General features: G+C 43.4%; 2 protein-coding genes across 9 annotated transcripts in view; one reads left to right on the top strand and one right to left on the bottom strand.

Annotated features, from left to right (window-relative positions):
* The window catches only part of TMOD3 (tropomodulin 3), a 117,525-nt gene that overhangs the window by 19,557 nt on the left and 82,461 nt on the right, over positions 1-15,507 (bottom strand). For 4 of the 7 annotated variants that reach the window (XR_010151672.1, XR_008539581.2, XR_010151673.1 and 1 more), the window contains exons 12-13: positions 11,628-11,746; positions 6,147-6,267 (exon numbers count right to left, since the gene is read on the bottom strand). The gene's annotated coding sequence lies outside the window, so the exon portion shown is untranslated. The remainder of the gene's footprint in view (positions 1-6,146; positions 6,268-11,627; positions 11,747-15,507) is intronic. The other 3 variants (XR_010151676.1, XR_010151675.1, XR_010151677.1) reach the window with 1 other exon arrangement.
* The window catches only part of LOC101058341 (RNA polymerase-associated protein LEO1-like), a 38,695-nt gene that overhangs the window by 3,271 nt on the left and 19,917 nt on the right, over positions 1-15,507 (top strand). Inside the window, exons 4-8 of one of the 2 annotated variants that reach the window (XM_063794933.1) lie at positions 875-969; positions 1,868-2,002; positions 3,567-3,705; positions 4,854-5,037; positions 8,622-8,794. In XM_063794933.1, coding sequence (XP_063651003.1) covers positions 875-969; positions 1,868-2,002; positions 3,567-3,705; positions 4,854-5,037; positions 8,622-8,683 — 615 coding nt within the window. In that variant the 3' untranslated portion in view covers positions 8,684-8,794. Of the gene's footprint in view, positions 1-874; positions 970-1,867; positions 2,003-3,566; positions 3,706-4,853; positions 5,038-8,621; positions 8,795-15,507 lie in introns of those variants that run through there. The other variant, XR_010151678.1, reaches the window with a different exon arrangement.

The raw sequence follows: 15,507 nt of genomic DNA, 5'->3' as shown, positions 1-15,507 counted from the left end.
TTCACAGGCGTGTTGTTCTTCCTTAAGGGGGTTTCCTTTAAAACAATTATTTTTTTAAAATTTAAAACTTTTGTGTTTTTTGTTTTGTTTTGTTTTTGTTTTTGAGATGGGCCTCGCTGTTTTGCCCAGCATGGTCTCAAACTCCTGGGCTCCAGTGATCTTCCCACCTCAGCCTCCTGAGTAGCTGGGACTACAGGTGCACACCACCACACCTGGCTACAGGATTTCCTAAGAGTTTCTACCAGGGGCCCCAGTGGTATCATTGGGCAGGGGAAATTGTTGTTGTTGTTGTTACTTTTGTGACTTGGAGTTCACCATATGGGTAGAATAAATTTAGACTCAAAAACGGGGCAAAGCACCGATCTGATGTTTTAATTTTTTGTTAATTAGTTGTTTATTCTTTTTAAAAAATTGTAATTTCATGCCCAGAGCTTCCCTGTCTCACTAGGTGAATGGGGGCACTTTTTAGCCCTTCTTTCATTGGGTTCATCTTCAAGTGGCCCTGCCATAGGCAGAGGTCTCATTTTAGACTCTCTGCCTCATGTGGACCCTAAGCCTCATGCTCTCTCCTTTGGAGTTCTTCATGTGTTTTGTTTGATAACACATCTGGCCTGCGTCCTACTTAGCTCCTGCTTCCACTGCTATGAACTGGAGCTCAGAAAAGATTTAAAGAAAATGTCTGGTTAGTTTAACCAACATCTCTAGGTATTTGTAGCAGGTAGGTTTCAGTTTTGCTGAATCAGTTAGTTTTTGTAAGCTTCTTCTATCATTACCTATCAAGTCTTTACACATGATTATAAATCACTTGAAGAAAGAAGAACATTTAGTTAGCTAAACTGGTTTAACTAACCAATGCCTCTGGGTTTTTAACCAGGTAGAAAATACTATAAGATGGAGGATACGCCGGGATAAAGAAGGAAATAAAATTAAAGAAAGCAATGCTCGGATGGTCAAGTGGTCAGACAGAAGGTGAGCATAAAATGCCTGAAAAATACTGACATACCAAGAGGGAGGCCTGGGATGAGTGAGGTTTTCTTTGTAGAAACTTCTTTTGGGGTCATTTTCTTTTCTTCTTTTTTTTTTTTGAGACAGACTCTTGCTCTGTCAGGCTGGAGTGCTAGAGTGCAGTGGTGCAATCTTGGCTCACTGCAACCTCCGTCTCCTGGGCTCAAGCAATTATTCTGCCCCAGCCTCATGAGTAGCTGGGATTACAGGCATGTGCCACCAGGCCCAACTAATTTTTGTATTTTCAGTAGAGACGGGGTTTCACCATGTTGGCTATGCTGGTCTCAAACTCCTAACTTCAGGTGATCCGCCTTCCTCGGGCTCCCAAAGTGCTGGGATTACAGGAGTGAGCCACTGCGCCCAGCCTGGGGTCATTTTCACTAAAGGATTTACAAAAATCTACGTCTCTGGAATTACCTAGGAAACCTGAGAGAAGTAAATAGGGTGGAGGTCTTATAGCTATGCTGGTGGAGACTTCAGAAATGAACTGAAGATGTGACAAAAGCCATTGTGTCTACCTTACTGATGTGAAAGACTAAAGGTAGCTCCCATTGGTGAGATATCAGACATGACAAATTGATATTTTTGAAAACTTGTTTCTGCTTTGCTAATGAAGTGGTAGAAATTTATAAAATTATAAAACAATTATATTTCAAGTTAAAAAGAGGATAGATTTTTACCACTTTTTACTCTGGAAGGAGACAGGTTATTTACAGCATCTTTTCTGCTTTTCCTATGAATTCAGTATGAGGACAGGATCTAGCAGTTCCACACTATTTTAAGCAAAGCTCACAGGGCAGAATGGAAGCCATAGGACTCATTAAATATCCACCCTAATATTTGAACTATTTCTCATTTCCAGCATGTCCCTGCATTTAGGCAATGAAGTGTTTGATGTGTACAAAGCCCCGCTGCTGGGCAATTACAACCACCTGTTTATAAGAGAAGACACTGGTCTACAGGGACAAGCCGTCTTTAAATCCAAACTTACCTTTAGGTAACTATTACACCGACACGATTACTTGCATTTAAGGAGCAACAAAGTAGAGATAGGACAACTCACCCCTGGACCATGGTCTGGTTCTCATACACCTTTTTCAAGTTTACTCCAAGCTGCTATTTGTCAGGGAGCCAGTTCATCCTATCAGAATTCCCAGGGGAGTGATTATAGCCCAGAATGTAGGTATGTTAATCCACATTGATCAGTATACTTGGTAAGAAGCCTGCAGGATTTGTCCTTGCAGCTCTGCTGCTCAGCAGGTCCTTTCCCTGGAGTGAAATTGACCTGGGAAGCTAGGCCATCATCAGAATGGTGTTGGTGTGTGCCGGCAACAGACCCGGCAGGCTGGGCTCTCCACTCGCCTGAGGCTGCTGCAGCCTGTGCCTAAGCAGTCAGATACTGGGGCCAGCTAAGCTCAGTGTTGTGGCCCCTTCTCCATGCCTTCCCTCTGAAGGACACAGTACTGTTGATTAGGAGTAGGGTTTCCTCCAGAGGTGGAGTACTTAAAAGACAAGCGCTCTTTTGGGGGACGTGGAAGTTTTCTAAAATCAGATAGGGGTCATGGTTGTAAAACTGTTTAGTTGTATACTTAAATGAATGGATGTTATAGTATGTAAATCATATTCAGTAAATCTGTTGGTCTTTTTATAGACTATAAATAAGGACAGCTCTGAGGTTATGTAATCTTGAGGAAGGGTTGCAATCACACTAATTTCCACCTTCCTTATCTATAAAATTGCAATAACAACATCTACTGCACACGGATGTTGTATCAATGAATTCAGATAACACACAGAACATCAAACAGAGACCTGGCACAAGTGGTGAGTGGTGCTCAATCCAGTCTCTTAATCATCTCTCCTAGAATAGCATCCTAAAAGACGTGTGATTCTGAGCTTGCTTTTTTTCACTGTCCCCTGTGCTCCACACTGCGATAATATTTGACTGCCTGGCACCATCTCATTCTGGACGTCCCATCTCTCTATAGCCATGCTCTGTCTTCCAGAGACTTCCCTAAAGATCATTCTCCTCCCCTCTAATATACGTAATTAAAAGCTGCCTTCCTATAGTCAGGAAGACATTTCTTTCTGCCCCAGGACTCCTGGTCTAGCTGTATTATCCCCCTGGGCTGTTATAAGGCCCCTGCTGCTACTGTGACCTGCCTCCTTGCTTTGACTTCCAATTTTTTCCAGATGAAGAGACTCATTGTTAGTTCTCTAATTGTCCCTTCTGGCATCTGCATCTCTCTCTGGAAACAGATTTCATATTCCTTCTCTTCTCCTCTCTCGGACTGCAATCGGGGATATTCTTTGTAAAAGACTGACGTTGTCACCTGCCTCTCCTCACTTCCACTGCACTCCCACTTTAGCCCAGTCAGCTTTCCCCAGGAGGTGGGGCAGAGGGAGGAGCTTCTCAGGAGGCTGGAGAAGGAAGAACTGTGATCCTGCCTCCTCTGTCTGCTGAGTGTGAGGTCCTCGTCCCCGGGTGTTTTTGCTATCAGTATGCTTGCCTCCAAATGTTCTTAGTAACCAGTGAGACATTTTTGTCCACTTCCTGGCAGACCTCACTCTAGAGACAGTGCCACATACAGAAAGATGACCCTGCCACTTGCTAATAGAAGTTCAAAGACACAGAAAATTAGAATCTTACCAATGGCGGGTCGTGATCCTGAAGGCCAACACACAGAAGTGATGAAGAAGGTATGTTTGCTAAGCTTTATCCTGGGACATTTGGGGTAGTAAGACCTATGTTTTCCAGAACATTAATTCACCATTTCTTATTGCCACTGCTGTTTTATTTCTTGCAGTTATTAGGGAACCAGCTTAACCTTCTAAGTGTGTAGTTAACCACAGTAATGTCAATGGCTGCTGGTGAGACTACCAAACAAAGGACTCTGAAATCTAGAAAACTGATGATTTAAAAAAAGTAACCTTTCACAAACATACATTGTGAACCCCAATGTGTGAAATGCCAGGCAGATTTTTAAAAATGAAGTCTACCTTGTGGCTCAAGAACTGTCCCCTAGTAAGGCCTCCCCATTCTCTCACTGGAGCTATGGGGAGCTCTGGGTTGAGGGGTCAGGACAGGAATATCTGGGAGCCATGGGAGTTTGGTGGAGCCTGGGCAGGTCAGGTGGTTGTGGCTCAGGGATGAACAGAAGCAGCCTCTGCTGCTCCAGGAGGTCAATTCGGGTGGGATGCTTCTCTCTGGGCCAAGTGGCAGCACAAAACAGCAGCATAGCTCTGGAGGACAGGCCTGTGCCAACAGAACACCAGCAAGGTTCTGGAGGACAGGCCTGTGCCAATGCCAATTGAGCCGGTTAGTGTCAGGGCACCCTTCTGCTGCTTCTTTTTGAGATGCAGTCTCGCTCTGTTGCCCAGGCTGGACTACAGTGGCATGATCCTGGCTCACTGCAACCTCTGCCTCCCAAGTTCAAGTGATTCTCCTGCCTCAGCCGCCCAAGTAGCTGAGGACTACAGGCATGCGCCACCACCTCCATCTAATTTTTGCATTTTTTGGTGGAGACGGGGTTTTGCCATGTTGCCCAGGCTGGTCTCAAACTCCTGACCTCAAGTGATCTGCCTGCCTTGGCCTCCCAGAGTGCTGGGATTACAGGCGTGAACCACACCTGGCCCCTTCTGCCTCTTCACCCTTGCATTGCCTTCACACCTGCAAACCAATGGATCCACGTGGAGTAACAGAGGTGTGATGGGGAAGATGGTACCCCAAAGACACATGGGACAGCTGTTATCCTGGACTAGGTATTATGTGTTCTTTATGGTAAAAGTAGATGCAAGAGGGCACAAGTTTCTGTTTTAGGCTGAAGAGGTTATTTGCTTTTTTACAGAAAGAAGAACGCTTGAGGGCTTCCACTCAACGGGAGTCTCAGGGAATCCATCTGCGGGAGAAGCGCTACCAGGAGTGGCCAAGTGTCTCCTACCAGGACCCTGGCAGTGACAGTGCGGAGGAGGAAGGCAAGGACACCATCAGCCTGGCTGCTATTAAAAACTATTATCAAGGTGAACTCCAAGGTGAGTCAGGTATGGAGGTCACATTTCATCATTTCAGGGTGGCAGTGCCTGCTTTTGCTCTGGCGAGCTCTTAGTCCTTGTCCTATTTACTGAGGACAAAAGTACGAAGGCCTTTTTGTTTTTCTTAGGGCTACTCCCCCACAGAAAAGATTAGCTGTGAAAATACGGCATCTGGCCGGGCACAGTGGCTCACGCCTGTAATCCCAGCACTTTGGGAGGCCGAGGCAGGCGGATCACCTGAGGTCAGGAACTCAAGACCAGCCTGGCCAACATGGTGAAACCCCGTCTCTACTAAAAACAAAAAAATTAGCCAGGCATGGTGGTGGACCCCTGTAAACCCAGCTACTCGGGAGGCTGAGACAGGAGAATCGCTTGTACCCAGGAGGTGGAGGTTGCAGTGGGCCAAGATTGCACCAGTGCACTCCAACCTGGGCAACAAGAGCAAACTTTGTCTCAAAAAAACAAAGAAAGAAAAAGAAAAAGGAAAACATGGCATCCTCCAAATAAAATCAGTTAAACAATTTATGTCCTTGTGGAGGAAAATGTATATAAGGCAGTTCCTCTGCTTGTATAATTAAAGACCCAATATTTAAGCTTCACAGTTCTTAAAATTGATGTGTGCGTATTTAAAAGTGATCAAATAACCTCTCTGAGAACAAAATCTCTCAAATCTAGTCATTTCAGCATGTCTGAAAGTTCTATTTACCTTCCCGCTGAAACTTTTAAAGAAAGTTGACTCCTTCAGGAAAAATGTACAGTAGGAAGTAACAATATTTGGCAGAAGAAACATTGAGAAATAAACCATCTTTGAAGGTGAATCCCATGTCTAAAATTCCTTTGCTTTCAGAGGAACAAGCCAGCATCTATTCCTCAGACACTGATGAGGGGTCAGAAGATAAGACTCAAAGATTAGTGAGAGCAAAAAAACTCAGTAATGATGAAGTAAGACCAAATGTATTCAATTCTGAGTTTACCCTGTACTCAGGAGCCAACTGCTGGGAACAGAGCTCACAGACCAGGCATACACAAATTAGCTGTCTACACACTTGACTGAAATCCAGTGAGATAAATGCAGCAGTAGGACTAGGAGTGGCCCAAAGGTCTGATACCTGTACTCAGGTGGGTCTTGGAAGGCTGCATGGAGGAGGAAGTCTCTGCTGGGTATTGAAGAATGAGCAGAAGCTTGCAAGCACACAGGCCAGGTTAGGCACTCTAGGAAGATGGAAAGGCCTGTAAAGAAAGGTGCAGGGCCTGAGATTTCAAGTCTCGGCTACAGAACTACGAATTGCTTCATGTGGGTAGAGCAAGAGGTGATCTACCATGTTCATTGTGGGAAACTGGGTGTCTTTTAAAATTTATTTATTTTTTTTGAGATGGAGTCTCACTCTGTCACCCAGGGTGGAGTACAGTGGCACAATCTCGGCTCACTGCAACCTCCACCTCCCAGGTTCATGTGATTCTCCTGCCTCAGCCTCCCAAGTAGCTGGGATTACAGGTGCCTGCCACCAAGGCTGGCTAATTTTGGTATTTTTTAGTAGCGATGGGGTTTCACCATGTTGGCCAGGCTGGTCTCAAACTCCTGACCTCAAGTGATCCTCCCGCCTCAGCCTCCCAAAGTACTGGGATTACAGGCATGAGACACCACTACACCCAGCCTTTAATTTTATTTTTAAGACAGGGTCTTGCTCTGTTGCCCAGGCTGGAATGCAGTGGCATGATCATGGCTCACTGCAGCCTCGATCTCATGGGTTCAAGTGATCCTCCTGCTAAAGCCTTCTGAGTAGCTGTAACGACAGGCATGCACCACCATGCTTGGCTAATTTTTAAAATGGTTTGTAGAGATAGGGGTCTCATTATGTTGCTCAGGCTGGTCTCGAACTCCTGGCCTCTAGCAATCCTTCCACCTTGGCCTCCCAAAGTGCTGGGATTACAGGCGTGAGCTATGGTGCCTGGCTTAAAACTGGGTGTCTTTATTTCAATGTAATAGTTGAGGGGTTATCTCATTTGTTATAAAAATATTTTCCTTTAATTGTTTTCTCTTCCTTTTATAAGATGACAAGTACAAATACATTTTATGTCTTTTATTTATTTATTTTATTTTGAGACAGTCTTGCTATGTTGCCCAGGCTAGAGTCAGTGGCACAGTCTTGGCTCACTGCAACCTCCACCTCCCAGGTTCAAGCAATTCTTGTGCCTCAGCCACTTGAGTAACTGAAATTACAGGCATGCACCGCCATGCCCGGCTAATTTTTTTTTTGTATCTTTAGAAGAGATGGGGTTTTGCCATGTTGGCCAGGCTGGTCTCAAACTCCTGGGCCTCAAGTGATCTGCCTGTCTCGGCCTCCCAAAGTGTGGGGATTACAGGCGTGAGCCACCGTGCCTGGCCTTAAGTATTAATTATATAAGAGAATCACTATGGTATTGCCCATTGGCCATATTAATTCATTCAATGTTTTCTGAACACATGCTGTGTTCTAGGTTCTGGAGATACAGACAGGAAAAACACTGCAGTGACAACATTGGTCACTGTGTTTTCATTTATTTTTTCCTCTCTCTACACAACACACAGTTGTCCCTCAGTATCCATGGTAGATTGGTTCCAGGACTCAGAGGATACCAAAATCCACAAGTGCTCAAGTTGCTTATATAAGATAGTTTAATATTTGCATATAAGCTCTGCTTTAAATCATCTGTAGGCTGGGTGCTTTGGGAGCCCAGCACTTTGGGAGGCTGAGGCGGGCGGATCGTTGAGCCCAGCCTGAGACCAAGATTAGACCCCCAGCTCTACAACAACAACAACAACAACAAAAAAATAAAATAAAATAAAATAAAATAAAATAAAATAAAATAAAATAAAAAATTAGCTGAGCACAGGTAGTCCCAGCTACTTAGGAAGCTTAGGCAGGAGGATCAATGGAACCTAGGAGGTCGAGGCTGCAGTGAGCCGTAATCATGCCACTGCGTTCCAGCATGGGCAACAGAGCAAGACCCTGTCTGAAAACAAAAAATTTTCTCTAGATTACTTATAATACAATATAAATGCTATGTAGGCTGGGTGCAGTGGTTCATGCCTGTAATCCCAGCACTTTGGGAGGCTGAGGCGGGCAGATCACCTGAGGTCAGGAGTTCAAGACCAGCCTGGCCAACATGGTGAAAACCCATCTCTACTAAAAATACAAAAATTAGCCAGGCATGGTGGTGCATGCCTAGAATCCCAGCTATTTGGGAGGCTGAGGCAGGAGAACTGCTCGAACCGAGGACATGGAGGTTGCAGTGAGCCGAGGTTGCAGTGAGCCGAGATCGCGCCACTGCACTCCAATCTGGGAAATGAGCAAAACTCTGTCTCAAAAAAAAAAAAAAAAGTAAGTGTCCCTTCAGCCCTGACCACTGCCCAGGGGAAACCTAGGTTCAGTTGCCTGATCTAGGCAGTGTCTGTGGGGACACACATTGGCTACCAAGGGTGGAGAAACTGGGCTCTAACGTGAAGGGCTGGCTCCCTCACTGTCAGGTCAGAACCATTTTAGATAAAATTTCCAGAAATATTTTATATGGAATTTTATGTCTTACCTCTCATATTTATTCAGGTAAACCTTCCAGAAAGAGGAAAGCAGAGCATGAAGAGGAAGAAGATGATATAAAGCCCTAAAATGTGCACTCATTGTATTCAATAGTTTGTTTTAAAACAATTATGAAATGACTTGTTTTAATTGAAGTTGAGTTGCTTTTGCATAATCCTAGTTGTGAATAAAAAGTTTTCAAAAGCAAGTCCATGATGTTAGAAAATTCATTTTTTCCCAAAGAGGAGGATTTCGTTAACTGTTTACTGTGGGTGGATCTTAGGTTTTAGTGCATTCCTGCTGTTAAGTTTGGCTCAGTTGTGGCCTCCTCCAGGATGTCCTCTGGCCTGCCTAGCTGGGTTTGGGGCCTTTCTGTGCTCTGTAGTCCCCTTAGTATGGCATTAATTCCATTTCCCATATGGCACTGTGCTCTTGGAAGAGCAGGTACAGCAGGGAGAGCTCACTGGATACCTGGTACTTAACCAGAGCTGTGTGGGCCTGACCACTTCTAATCCTTAGGGCAGGTGCTGTTATACCCCTTTTATAGATGTGGAAGCTGAGGTTTAAAAAGCTTAAGACTTCTGTACAAAGCTTTTACTTAAGTAAACAAGTAAGCTTTTCTGAGACAAGGGTTAGGATCTTCCATGCACAGTGATCACAATGCTGGGCTAATACTTTAGTGACCTTATGGAGACAGATACCCAAAATATCTACCTGAGATAAACAGGCACCATTAGGTTTAGGGAAAAGGGCAATGGGAAACAAAATACCGGACTTGATTTCTAGTTTTGTGATTGCTACAATAGCTGGAATATAATAGAACCTAAAAACTATTTACTGAATGAACAAACAAATGCTGTTATGTTGGGCAGTCCCTTCTCTGACATCAGTTTCTTGAACTAGGTGGGCTTTAGATTTGACCACACAAATCCTTCAATTCAATGTTTATATTTCTCTACCTCTGAGAGTTGAATACTAGATAAATATTTTAAAATGTTTTGTTAAGTAGAAATGATCAAAGGGGAAAAAAAAGCCCATTTCACCATGCCGAAAACCCCACTTTACAATTCTATTTCCTTCCCTTTTATACTTTTACAGCATAATTTCGTGCTGGTATATTAAACACATTCATAATTAGCACTAGCTTCTAAAGGAGAATTGAAAGACTCATTCAGAACAATGAAGGGTACTAGCACAACTTAATTGTAACATCAGGTATTCTTTCTAAGAGGCTGGCCTTGAGGATCTGGTATGTCTGTGAACAGCACAGGAGCTGGGGGACTGGGTTGGGATCTACAAGTCCTCAACCTTTGCAGACCATGCAGGAAAGCTTAAAGTTGAAGGAAAAAAATGTTTGGAAATTTTGGACTCACAAATTTTCAAGCTACTCCCACTATTTGGTACCTATAAGAGCAGTGGTAGCACCAGGCTGAGCATTTTTAGTTGGACTGCTTTGGAGGACATGGTGAGGGCGCTGTTGCCTCACAGCCAGTCCCTGGCACTCAAGTCCTCTTGAACTCAGGGGAGCAGCTCACAATTCAAGCACCTGAGTCTCCCTGACTCACCAAAGGGAATATGCATTGAGGCTTCCTGTACATGAATGTGAAGCTCAACAGCCATTCTCAGAAGGCAGAACGACATTAAAGATTCCAGGTCAATTTCTTTATTCCCCTAAGTTAGGAAAACTCTGAAAACTTTAAATTATTTAACCTTTATCCTTAAGTTTCCTCAAACCCATTACACATTTCCCTGGTTTTCTCTTTTTTTTTTTTGAGACGGAGTCTCACCCTGTCACCTAGGCTGGAAGTACAGTGGCGCGATCTCAGCTCACTGCAACCTCTGCCTCCTGGGCTCAAGCGATTCTCCTGTCTCAGCCTCCTGAGTAGCTGGAATTATGGACACCCGCCAATGCACCTAATTTTTGTAGTTTTAGTAGAGACGGGGTTTCGCCATGTTGGCCAGGCTGGTCTTGAACTCCTGACCTCAGGTGATCCGCCCACCTTGGCCTCCCAAAGTGTTGGGATTACAGGTGTGAGCCTCTGAGCCCAGCCTTTTTTTTTTTTTTTTTTTTTTTGAGAAGGAGTCTTGCTCTGTTGCCCCAGGCTGGAGCACAGTGGTGATCTCAGTTCATTGTAGCCTCTGCCTCCCGGGTTCAAGCGATTCTCCTGCCTCAGCCTCCTGAGTACCTGGGATTACAGGCGTGTGCCATCACACCCGGCTAATTTTTGTATTTTTATTAGAGATGGGGTTTTGCCATGTTGGCCAGGCTAGTCTCAAATTCCTGACCTCAGGTGATCTGCCCACCTCAACCTACCAAAATGCTGTGATTATAGGTGTGAGCCATCATGCCTGACCTGGTTTTCTCTTTTGATTCATGGATATAGGTGATTGATAAGAGATGTCTTTGCTTTACTGTAAAAGCCATCTCTAGTTTATTAGAAGGACTGGTTCCCATCAGGTTCAGAGTGTACTGTATCACAGGACCCTGCTCTTTTCTTTTCTTTCTTTTTTTTTTTGAGACAGAGTCTCACTCTATTGCCCAGGCTGGAGTGCAGTGGCGCGATTTCAGCTCATTGCAACCTTCACCTCCTGGGTTCAAGTTATTCTCCTGCCTCAACCTCCTGAGTAGCTGGGACTACAGGCATGCACCACCATGCCTGCCTAATTTTTGTATTTTTAGTAGAGACAGAGTTTCACCATGTTGGCCAGGCTGGTCTTGAACTCCTCACCTCAGGTGATCCGCCTGCCTCGGCCTCCCAAAGTGCTGGGATTATAGGCGTGAGCCATCGCACCTGTCTGACCTTGCTCTTTGCGTATTTGTCAACTCAATTCAATTTTATGAACAGACAGGACCTAGTACTGATGATATTAGGTTGAGCCTTAGGAAATTACTATTTTTATGAGTAAAAGTGTTGAACTATTATAACTAATTTTATATGATTCAACTTAATATGGTGGTATTTAGTCAGGTCAGATTGTCCTAACAAGATACCGTAGACTGGGTGGCTTAAATAACAGAAATTTATTGCTTACGTTCCTAGAGGCTGGGACGTCCGAGATCATGGTTTGGTTCCTGGTGAGGGTTCCCTTCCTGGCTTGCAGACAGCTGCTGTTTTGCTGTATCTTCACATGATGGAGAGAGTCTCCTGTCACTTTGTATAAGAACACAAATGCCATCATAAGGGGACCAACCTTGTGACCCTATCTAGCCTTAATTACCTTCCAAAGGCCCCATCTCCAAATACCATCACATTGGAGGTTAGGGCTTCAACATGTGAATTTGGGGTGGGGGAGCGGGTGTGGATACAAACATTCAGTCCATAACAGGTAGGACTGAATAACTCAGGGAAACTGATAAACTTTTTCTTGAAGAAGGATGTAAGGAATGAATTTTAGAACTTAGGAACTAAAGGGATTATGTGCTTTTTCAAAAAGTCCAAGTTTACAGAATATTTGATAAACTTTATTGAAATGATTTATCCCAGTATATATTGGTAAGTTCTAAATGCTTCCAGTACATAGTCTTCAAAAGAAACTTCACTGTGCTGTTATGAATTTGGATAATATTTTGTATTATTTAAATACCAGTGTTAAAATTCATTGCTTTTATACTTATAAAAATGGAAAAATAGGGCAATTACAATGTTGGATATTTTAGCATTAGAAAAAAACGTAAATACCTGATTTCATGTGACAATGAATGACATTCAAATGATTGTTAGAAAGGTAATTTTCAAGCTTTTAAATGTAACTAAAACCAAATATAATAATTCATCCAAAAAACTGAAAAAAAGACATTTGAAATTACAAACATTTTTATGTTATACGTGTATATACATTTGAAAAAACAATTCTTAAATGGATTGATCTGAAAATTTGAAACCACCGAATCAAAAGCTTATCTTTCTGAGTAGAGGTGAAATTTAAACTTCTAAAAACTGCTATATACACCCACCAAGAAGCACCAATAATTCATTCTTAAACCTTACTCTCTGAATGTATAGAGTATAATATTTGAAACATTTTAGGCCAATTAATTGCTTTGCATCAATTAAAACATACTGAGTGTAGAAATGGGAGTAAAACCTCATATATATAGATTCTAAGAGGTGTCTGTCTTAAGAATGCAATAATTTGGGCTGGGCGCGGTGGCAAACACCTGTAATCCCAGCACTTTGGGAGGCCGAGGCGGGTGGATTACGAGGTCAGGAGTTCGAGACCAGCCTGGCCAAGATGGTGAAACTCCGTCTCTACTGAAAATACAAAAATTAGTCAGGCGTGGTGGCGGGCACCTGTAGTCCCAGCTACCCAGGAGGCTGAGGCAGGAGAATCATTTGAACCCAGGAGGCGGAGGTTGCAGTGAGCTGAGATCGCGCCATTGTGCTCCAGCCTGGGCGACGAGTGAACCTCCATCTTAAAAAAAAAAAAGAACTTAATAATTTGTTACAGCTATGTTAGCAAAACACTGCTGGTGGTATTTCTTAATACATATATTTTTTTGAGATGGAGTCTCACTCTGTCACCCAGGCTGGAGTGCAATGGCACGATCTCGGCTCACTGCAACTTCTGCATCCCAGGTTCAAGTGATTCTCCTGCCTTAGGCTCCCAAGTAGCTAGAATTACAGGTGCGCATCACCATGCCCAACTAATTTTTTGTATTTTTAGTAGAGATGGGGTTTCGCCATGTTGGCCAGACTGGTCTCGTACTCCTGACCTCAAGTGATCCGCCCACCTCAGCCTCCACAGTGCTGGGATTACAAGTGTGAGCCACTGCACCCGGCCATTACAATCTATTTTTATCTAGCCTCTAGAGCAGGTGTCCTAAGTAAAAGACAAAAACAACAACACAAAAACCCATTTTTTTGTTTTGTTTTGTTTTTTGAGACAGAGTCTCACTCTTGTTACCCAGGCTGGAATGCAGTGGCATGATCAAAGCTCACTGCTGCTTCAACCTCCCAGGCTCAAGCAATTCTCCCACTTTAGACTCCTAAGTAGCTGGTACTATAGGTGTCTGGCTAATTTTTAAATTTTTTGTAAAGATGGGGTCTTGCTATGTTGTCCATGGTAGTCTCAAACTCCTGGTCTCAAGTAATCCTCCCTGCTTGGTCTCCCAAAGTACTATGAGTATAGCTCTTTTTTTTTTTTTTTGAGATAAGAGTTTCACTCTCATCGCCCAGGCTAGAGTACAGCAGCATGATCTCATCTTACTGCAACCTCCACCTCCCAGGCTCAAGCGGTTCTGCTGCCTCAGTCTTCCGAGTAGATGGGACTACAGGCATGCGCCACCGCACCCAGCTAATTTTTGTACTTTTTGTAGATATGGGGTTTCACCATGTTACGCAGGTTGGTCTCAAACTCCTGAGCTCAAGTGATCCGTCGGCCTCGGCTTTCCAAAGTGCTAGGATTACAGGCATAAGCCACAGTGCTTGGCCAAAATTCTTTATGTGTTAATGAAGGCTTTCCAAAATACTTAGTTATGGCTTAAAATAGTTTACTTAGCCATGTCTTTTTTCTAGGTTGACCTTTCTGAATAATCAGACTGCAAGATAGAGTTTAAAATTAATAAAATCTATTATGTTTTATTATCAAATTTCTAATTCATTCATTTTTTGTAGGGAAGAACTTATAGAACTGAATTATAGTGGAGAAAAATCAATACAGGTTGAGTATCCCTTATCCAACATGCTGGGACCATTAAGTGTTTCAGATTTCAAATTATTTTGGATTTTGGAATACTGGGCATTACACCAGTTCAGCATCCCTAATCTGAAAATCTGAAATTCTAAATGCTCCAATAAGCATTTCCTTTGAACACTATGTTAGTACTCAAAAAGTTTTCAATTAGGGATGTTCAATCTGTAGATCTAAGAATGACCAAATTAAAATATAAGAATGAGGCTGAGTGTGGTGGCTCAAGCCTGTAATCCCAGCACTTTGGGAGGCCGAGGCGAGTGGATCACCTGAGGTCACTTTGAGAACAGCCCGGCCAACATGGTGAAACCCCGTCTCTACTAAAAATACAAAAAATTATCCGGGCGTGGTGGCGGACGCCTGTAATCCCAGCTACTTGGGAGGCTGAGGCAGGAGAATCACTTGAATCTGGGAGGTGGAAGCTGCAGTGAGCTGAGATCATGCCACTGCACTCCAGCCTGGGTGACAGAGTGAGACTTGGTCTCAAAAAAGAATATAAAAATCTTTGCCTCTGAATACTATTTTCTCAATTTAAAAATAATTAGTGAAGCGTTTCTTTGATTTGTTGGTAAGCAAATCTTAGGGTAAGAAATATCCAGAAACATTAATGATCAGTGAGAGCTGATGGAGAGGATAATTTTACAGATACTTAGACCCCAAGAACTCACAGCCCTTAACTGAGAGCAGCAACCCGAGTTGTCTCTAGTGCATCCATCTGTTTGCTTCTCTTGGGTGACATGGGTCAATACGTTCAAAGTGCAGTAACACTGTAGAATGAGTAAATTTGGGCAGTACTAAACTTGCAAAGAATGGAAGTGACTAAGGACTCCAGAGAAAGCATGATCCTTGCATCTGCTGGGAGGTTAACAGTGGTTCCTAGTTTTTTAGGGAAAAAGTGAGGCAGCCCTGGGAACACAGACCCTAAAATGTAAGATTTTATAAAACTTCATAAATGTTGTCATCTTATTTTAATGACAGCAAGAGTTAAATATAACGTACAATATGATATGAGTAACATTTTATAAAAAAAAAATTTTTTTTTTTTTGAGACAGAGTTTCACTCTTGTTGCCCATGCTGGAGTGCAATGGCGCGACCTCAGCTAACTGCAACCTCCGCCTCCCGGGTTCTAGCGATTCTCCTGCCTCAGCCTCCCGAGTAGCTGAGATCACAGGTGTGCGCCACCACGCCTGGCTAATTTTGTATTTTTAGTAGAGACAGGGT

The sequence above is a fragment of the Pan troglodytes genome, chromosome 16, assembly GCF_028858775.2.
Source record: "Pan troglodytes isolate AG18354 chromosome 16, NHGRI_mPanTro3-v2.0_pri, whole genome shotgun sequence".
Lineage (NCBI taxonomy): Eukaryota > Metazoa > Chordata > Mammalia > Primates > Hominidae > Pan > Pan troglodytes.
This window is presented reverse-complemented; position numbering and strand designations above follow the sequence as displayed.